This window comes from Thamnophis sirtalis, unplaced genomic scaffold (assembly GCF_051295495.1).
Source record: "Thamnophis sirtalis isolate CommonGarterSnake01/CBP01778 unplaced genomic scaffold, rThaSir2_p1.2 scaffold_13, whole genome shotgun sequence".
Taxonomy (NCBI): Eukaryota; Metazoa; Chordata; class Lepidosauria; order Squamata; family Natricidae; genus Thamnophis; species Thamnophis sirtalis.
In genome coordinates, this window is record NW_028261393.1 from 53,843,862 (window position 1) to 53,851,659 (window position 7,798).

A 7,798-nucleotide genomic window follows, 5' to 3' on the forward strand; every position below is an offset into this window, starting at 1 on the left:
TCACTGAGACTTCCCCTCTCTTACTTAGCATTAGCCTAGGGCCCCAGTCCTCCTCCTGGCCCTTCCTGAGCCTGCTCATACCTAGCAGGCTCCTTCTGTGAGTCATGCTCAGAACTGACAGGCATTGCAATTAAGCCCAACCAAGCCACAGTGAAACAATGATGGTTTGGAAACAGTGCAGCTCATCACTGCCTTGGCTCTGCTTTTGCTTTAATGGGTGGGGGTGGAGAAGGTGTTGTTGTATGTATGTTCACAGTCTATTCTACTTTTTCCACGTGTGCTTTGACTAAGACAGGTATCCTCATCTCTTAACTGAAAAGCCTTGCAATGATTTCTTCCCTTGTTTTTAGCCCATCTCTGCAACATTGCTCCGAAATTTAATTTCTGAAGTTATTAGGGTTTTGTCCAATTTCTGCCATCTGCAAATTTGATAAAGCAACATGTTCCTCAAATGTCTTGCTGATAGTCTGCACTTTAGTACGGGAACATTTCAGCCTTCATCTTCCTTCCACCATAAATCATTATGTGCTTAAGAGTGAATGGCTCACATTCTGCAACCAGCTGGCAGCCAGGCTTTGGGGCCTCCGGGGAGCCAACCAAATCCTCTCCTTGGGGGTTGGCATGATGCCCATTCCAGCTGGGACTGCAAAGTAGGGACTGCCATTATTGGGGAGTTGGAATTGCTCCTCCCCCACCACCAATTGCACCCAGTTGCCAGTTGGAAAGATGCTGGGCAGGATGTGTTGTTATCCTTTTGCACCGATTCCTGCGTTGGCCCAGATCATCCTTGTTGGGACAGCAACTGGTGCCAAGAGTTTAGGATGCCCAGGTGGCCGCAGAGAAGTAGCTATGAGCCACGAGTTGGGGAATGGCTGATTCTGTACTGCAGAGGCAACAATCGCCTGGTGTGGGAGCTGAATTGGGGGTCAGATGGGCTCCTCTGGGCTCCTCCCCCTTCCTTGTCCAGCACCAGTGGTGGGTTTCAAAAATTGTTTGAACCTACTCTGTGGGTGTGGCCTCCTTTGTGGGAGTGGCTTGCCACCCATGTGACCGGATGGGAGTGGTTTGCCCCCATGTGACCGGATATGAAGATGCCGACAACACTTGTCAGAACCACCTTAAATTACCTCTCACACAGCACTGGCATGCATAAGAATGTGATGTAAACTTTTAAAAGGCATCTTTGGTTTGCGTTACAACAACTTCAACACACACAATGTTCTGATTGCACCACAAACGCAGTAGTCATCCTTACCTTTCACAGAGGCACTGAGTTTTATAAATATGAGCATGATAGTGTAGAATAATCATATCCAAGGACCAGCACCCAATTTTCCCTTCTTCCCCCAAATCAGAGGCCTCACTTCGTCTTTAGCAAAACAGAAACTACATTTATTGCAGGTTCTCATTTAAATACACCATTTAATAAATATTAAAGTTTTCCCAAGTTATGGCAGTTTTTCTTTTCTTTCTGGCCAGGTAGGCGACAAGTGCAAAGAAATAAGGGTGAAGAGGAAGACAGCCATGGACAAGGCCACAGAAGCACGGGGAGGGCCAGGGGAGGTGGAGGCCCCCTGCTCCATCTTCCAGTGGATGACAAGGCCAAGGCACAAGGCCAAGGCAGGAGCTCCCTCCCGCCCAAGACTCCACCAAGCCTAGGACGGGAGGGGAGGGGGCCACACGCCTAAACGCCCTTCTCCCTTGGTTTAAAAGTCCCCTTTGCTTCCAGAACAGCCTCCTCGGGGATCAGAGCGCCTCCAGGGGGTCTTCTTTTCAAATTCTTTCAGGCATTCCCTGCTTGGCATCTCCCAGGGGTGTGTGTGCCTTCATTTGCAGAGTAGAGGTAGAAGCAGCAGAGCAAAAAACTGGCCACACAGCAGCGCCCCTTAAGCAACGGGAACAGAAAAGGGGGGTTCAAGTAGTCCAGAGATCACACAGTTCTTGCTGGAGGAAGGGGCACTGGCTGGGGGCGGGGGGGGGGAAGAAAAGGTCTTCTGGTGGTGGGGGGAGAAACCTGTGGCTGGAATACCCGTACACCCATTTTTTGTTCAAGCTGCACTGCAGAATTCAGCCACCCTGCTGGGCCAAAAGGGATAGTGGCTCCGGGCATGAAGATGCTCATGCAGGCAGGCAACGAGACAATCGCTGGCGAGGGAAACCAGAAGGACTCAGCCGATCTTCTCACCTCCTGCCTCCTGTGGGCCCGCCTGCTTCACCGCAGCCCTTCCCGGGAGTGCCAGCTGCGATTCTTTCACCTATCCTCCACCGAGCTCTGGCAAGGTGAAATCATTCCAGGAGTTAAAAAAAAAAGGAAGAGGAGGAGAATTTGCCAACCTGTGCATAAAAATCCTTTTGTAAAACAGCCCAGCCAAGGTGCTAGTCCTCTGTGCCCCTCGGAAAGAAGGGCCCTTGGATCCAAGTGAAAAGTTGCCAAATGCCTTAAAATCTGGATTCTCTCTCGGTGAGGCAGTGGGTGGGAGCGAGAGGAGGAGGAGGCCCAGGGAAGGAGGCAGCTTTGTTGCCCGAGACGAGGCTGCTCAGCGGCAGGTACACGACTTGGCAATCATGTCCTCGTACACCTTGAACAGGATGTTGTTATTCTGCTCAATCATGAGGACGCCCACGGGGCTGTACTCGTAGGGCACGCAGGAGGGGCGAGGGATGTTCGGGTCTACAAACTCGTTGATCAGGTTCTGGACGATGGCATGGTTGGGGGAGTCATAGCCGTAGCGCAGCACCCGGGGGCAGGTTCCCTTGCAGTACTGAGGCCGGTACGAGTGGGGGGCGATGATCCAGTGGTCCCAGCCCAGCTGGCGGAAAGTCACACGCAGGGGGTAGAGGGCACACTCGTTCTGCTTGGCGCTGGGGGGCCGGCGGCTGTAGCGAGGCTGGTCCGGGTCCAGTTTCTCAGCCCGGCGCACCCTGTGGACAATGGCAGAGCTTTGGGGGAGCTCCCCTCGCGCGGGGGCCCGGAGGGATTTCCAAGTGTCATTGAGGTAGAGCAACAAGAAAGGATCCTCCAGGGAGGGGGGGCTTCGCCCACCAGGCCCGCGGGGAGAGCCCCAGGCCCATTCCAGGAAGGCGCAGACGTGATGCAGGCGGAGCAGGTGGCTGTTCTGGGCAGCCCAGGACCACGGCTGGAGGTGCGCGGAGAGATCCAGCTCGACCCAACTGTCCCCAGCAGGCGTGGCGGTGGAGTTCTTCAGCAAAGCCGGGCTGACCGTCACCTGCGGCGGGGCGCTTCCACCAGGGAGCGGGGTGGCTGTGCACCAGAGGGGGCCGTGAGGGGAGGATGGACGCTGAGCGTAGACAGCAACGGCTCTGACCAGGCGCTGGGCTGGCGCTTGAACTTCCAGGTGGTAGTCAAGGGCCCAGATGAACCAGGGGCCTGCTGGTAGAAAGAAGGAGTCAGAACTGGACAGTGGTGGGTTTCAAATTTTTTTAGAACCTCTTCTGTAGGTGTGGCCTGCTTTGTGGGAGTGGCGTGCTGGCCATATGACCAGGTGGGAGTGGCTTTCCAGACATATGACCGAGTGGGAGTGGCTTGGCAGTCATGTGACTGGGTGGGCATGGCCAACTTGTAAAATGTGGTGAAACTCACTTAACAACGCTCTTGCTTAGCAACCAAAATGTTGGCTCAGAAACTATGGCATTTGAAGCACACAAGCCTTAAAGCTGTCAAGTTACAAGACCCTTGCACCCCCTAACCCTTTAGGAAAAAAAGCTCAAGGGTGTTCAAACTTGATAGCTTTAAGACTTGTGGACTTCAACTCCCAGAATTCCTCCTCCAGTCATGTTGGCTCAGGAACCCTGGCATTGAAGTGTGCAAGCCTTAAAGCTGTCAAGTTATAAGACCCTTGCACCCCTAACCCTTTAGGAAAAAAAATCCCAGGGGTGTTCAAACTTGACAGCTTTAAGACTTGTGGACTTCAACTCCCAGAATTCCTCCTCTCGCTCTTCATCTTGATGATGTGTGGATGGGGGGGGGGGAGGGAACTAGAACCTGTTCTAAACGGCACTGTAGATTTGTGGAACCTCTTCTACAGAAGAGGTTAGAACTGGCAGGAACCCACCCCTGGAACTGGAGCAGGAGAAACTACCCTGCCCAAGAGCCCTCCTTAGCCCCCCCACCACAGACCCACAGCCTTACTAAAGAAGAGCCCCCCGCCCATTTTTCTGCGACGCTAATCCAACTCCCCAATGGGGGTGGGCTGCATGCCACTTTTGGGGCATTCACAATTTAAAAAATCATAGAAGCTGCTTTCACCCCAGGACCTGATGAGCCCCCCACTACCCCACCCCAACTCCGAAGGCCTTCGAGGGGCTACCAGCCCTCGGCCTGGGGGAGGCAGAGCCTTCGGAATAAGGACTCGTGAAAGAGCCCAATTCCAAAAGCTTCCTGTGTGCAAGACAGACGTGCAGCTCATGCCCGCATGCAGAGGGCGGTGCAGGAACGCCCGCCCAAGGAAAGCGCCTTCCCGCTTAGAGGCGATTGGCCAGGGCAGGGCAACCCTAGCCAGGGCGGGCAGTCTGAGCTGTAGGCTGGCAACGTCCCTGCTGCTCGGGCGGCTGCCCCACCCCCGACCGGCTGGGACTCCTCTGGCCAGCTGCGTGCCGGAGAGCGAGCTGAAGGCCAGCACGCGCCCCTCGGCCTCCCCCCCCCAGGGCTTGCCGACTGCCACGCCCTTGCACCGGTCAGTAACGTCGAGCAGGCGCCGAACCCCAGGCTCCCGTAGGAGGCGGTCCCGGAGAGAGTCCCGGCCCCAGCTCACCTGCCCCAGCCTGGCGGGCCTTCGCCGAGGGCCGAACCAGGCGGATCGTGTTGCTGGAGAGCCGCTCGTCCCGGCGAGGCTGGCCGTGCCGATCCGCCACGCTCCGGTAGAGGTTCCGCATGTAGCGCAGCGGCTGCCCGCTGACTTGCCTCCGGCTTCGCCCGGGGAGCCAAGATCTGGGGGGCGCCTGGCTCAGCAGCGTTCGGATGAGCGGCAGGGAAGGAGCCCCGGAGGAGGAGGCGGCGGCCGCCTGCGGCTCCAGCGCTTCCCTGGCGCCTTCCAGCGGCTGCGCCAGGCGGAAGAGCAGGGCCAGGAGGAGAGCGGCGCTCCACGGCTTCAGCCCCGACATGCCGGTCCTCCGGCTGCGCTGAGGCGCGGGCTCACAAGGCAGGAGCCGGGGAGCCCAAGGGGAGCATCGTGTCCCGGGGTGGAGGGAAAGCAGGGGTGCGGGCAAGCCTCACCCCCGCAGTCCCATGCTAGGAGCAGCCGCAGCCAGGCCAGCGGGTGGGGCAACCGGGGGGGCTTCGCCGGCCGAGAGAAGAGAAGCAGCGCACCGCCGTCGGGGGCTCCGTTTAAAGGCGGCCCTTAAAGGGCCGGGGGCTCCTGCTTGCCGGCTAGCGGGGGGGGGGCGGGTGGAGGCAGGTGGGCGAGGCGCCGGGGGCTCAGCCCGCTCCTCCTCTGGGAACGTCTCCCTCGCTTGGCTCGACGGCCTTTCCCTGGGAGAGAAGCCGCTGCCGCAGCCGTCCTACCGCAGACTAAAAGCCTCGGGAAAGGCGGCCCTTCTGGCTGATTGCAAAGCAGCGCCTTCCTCCGCGCATCAAGCCCCGAGCAGGAATGGGAAGTTATACTCAGCTGCCCACCGGGAACTCTGGGATTTGGAGGCCAGCCACATCTGGAAAGCACCCCCGTTCCTCGAGCCGTTTCCCGGCTCCCCCTGGTGGCGGACAGTTGCGACGACAGCCGACCTGCTCAAACCGACGCCTTCGGCATTCTTGACCCACAGAAGAAGGGGAGCCGCGTCTCCCCGGGGCTGCCTTTGCTGGCGCTTACTCTCCGTTCGTGGGGCCCAATAACCCCACTTTGCATGGCTCAGCCACAGTTGAGGCCAACGGCTCTGAAGGCCTCGCGGGAATCAGCAGACGCAGAAAGGCCTGCGGTCCTGGCTTGCCTGCAGAGTGGCCGATTCCACTGGCCCAGCTGCCTGGACTCAATGCCCCTGTGGTACAGTGTGGTAGGCTTCTATTCATCTTCTTTATTGGAAACGCAGAATAAATTATTTTGTGCTAGCCGGCCTCTTCCCTCTCCGTCCTCCTCCACCTTCTCCAACTTCAGCTAAGCCCACTTTGATCCTCAAAACATGATGCGGAGAAACCATAAGCCTTTATCATTTTGTGCAGAGTTTTTGCTGGCTTGGTGAAGAAGGCGGCACTTTTGTGTTTTCTGTATATCAATTTGAATGAAGTGGCACCTTTTCATGATTTGTTTTCAGCGTTGGCTTCTGCGGGGTGATTAAAAACTACCCTGCACACAAACCACGGGCAATGATAATTTGTTGTTGGTTTAGGCCTAAATAAATTCATTATGTATTTAAGGCCTTATGCGGAACAGTTCGGCGGCTCGAATCCCTAGCGCCGCGTAATGAAGTAAGCTCCCGCTACTTGTCCCAGCTTCTGCCAACCTAGCAGTTCAAAAGCATGTAGAAATGCAAGTAGAAAAATAAGAACCACCTTTGGTGGGAAGGTAACAACGTTCCGTGGGCCTTCGGCGTTTAGTCATGCCAGCCACATGACCATGGAGACGTCTTCGGGCAGCGCTGGCTCTTCGGCTTTGAAAATGGAGATGAGCAGCGCCCCCTAGAGTTGGGAACGACTAGCACATGTGTGCGAGGGGAACCTTTCCCTTTCCCTTAAGCCTTCAAAGGTATAAAATCAAAGTTATATACTTTGGGCCCTTCGAAGGCAGACTGAAGCTTTCCCCCCCTTGGCTCCAATGGCACAGTCCTTCCCGCCCCATCCACCCCTGGCACCAGCACTGCATACCCGGGCAGGGAGTGTCTTTCCGCCTTTGGGCTGGACCCAAAATTCGAGAGGGGGCGGGCAGGCTGAGCTAGGAACTAGAGAGCCTCTGTTCCCGACTGGGGCAGCAATCAGGCTCCAGAGCTTGGGTTTCTGTCTTCCACAGCAGCCCAGAAGTGGCTCCTTTTGGGGGGGGGTAGCAGGGCCTGCTCCCCACTTTCTCCAAGTGCCTCTCCTTCCACCTGAGGCTGCCAGAAGCTGATTCTCTGGTTGCTGGAAGCCGGAACCAAAGGGATCTGGGCAGGGCTTCTGCTGCTTTGTTTCCAAAGGGTTTCCAGGGGGAAGTTGCTCTGGGCCCAAAAAAGTCAGGCAGTTGAGCTCCGTCCAGGATTCATCTCAACCACCCCGGAGCCTTACCTGGGGTGGCTCTGAACAGCCCTGGCCAAAGGAGAGGGGGATATCTGAGCAAGGGCTGTCCAGAGAAAGAATCCGTGGCAAAGAGGAGGGGGAGCGGAGGCACCCAACCAGGCGAGGGCATCAAAAGGGATTGGCAGCGTGGGCCAAAAACTTTGGTTACAACATAGATCTAGTGGACTGGGAAAGAATTTGGAAGACAAATTATAAACTAACACGATCAGCAGCACTTAAAGAAAATATATACAAAATGTTTTATCGTTGGCATTTATCACCAACAAGATTGGCTAAAATGTACCCAAACATGAAGCCGACCTGCTGGAAGTGTAAAAAAAGTACAAGGGACTTATTATCACATATGGTGGACCTGCCCGGAAACACACAAATATTGGACAAAAATTTGGAAATGGGTGCAAGAAATTACAGGAGAAGAGATAAAATACAAACCCGAAATCTTTCTACTGGGAATAATCAAAGGGAAATATACAAAGAAAATTAAGTGCATATTATTAACACATCTTCTAACTACAGCTAGAATAGCATTTGCCCAATGCTGGGAAACAAAATAATACCCCCTCGGACGAATTAGTGATAAAA

The 7,798-nt window shown here is 55.6% G+C and overlaps 1 protein-coding gene across 1 annotated transcript; it reads right to left on the reverse strand.

Moving 5' to 3' along the window:
* Window positions 1-1,370: 1,370 nt before the first annotated feature.
* On the reverse strand, window positions 1,371-7,266 carry BMP15 (bone morphogenetic protein 15). Its single transcript, XM_087727560.1, has 2 exons — window positions 4,773-7,266; window positions 1,371-3,391 (listed from the first exon to the last, which is right to left on the reverse strand). The coding sequence occupies exons 1-2, from the start codon at window positions 5,119-5,121 to the stop codon at window positions 2,538-2,540; spliced, it is 1,203 nt and encodes a 400-aa protein (XP_087583686.1). The 5' UTR covers window positions 5,122-7,266; the 3' UTR covers window positions 1,371-2,537.
* Between the last annotated feature and the right edge of the window lie 532 nt (window positions 7,267-7,798).

Bases quoted from the DNA above. Each gene is read 5' to 3' on its own strand.
- BMP15 (XM_087727560.1), bottom strand. From the start codon at position 5,121: ATGTCGGGGCTGAAGCCGTGGAGCGCCGCTCTCCTCCTGGCCCTGCTC. The intron at 3,392-4,772 runs GTGAGCTGGGGC...TCTTTCTACCAG, and splicing joins GGCCCGCCAGGCTGGGGCAG to CAGGCCCCTGGTTCATCTGG.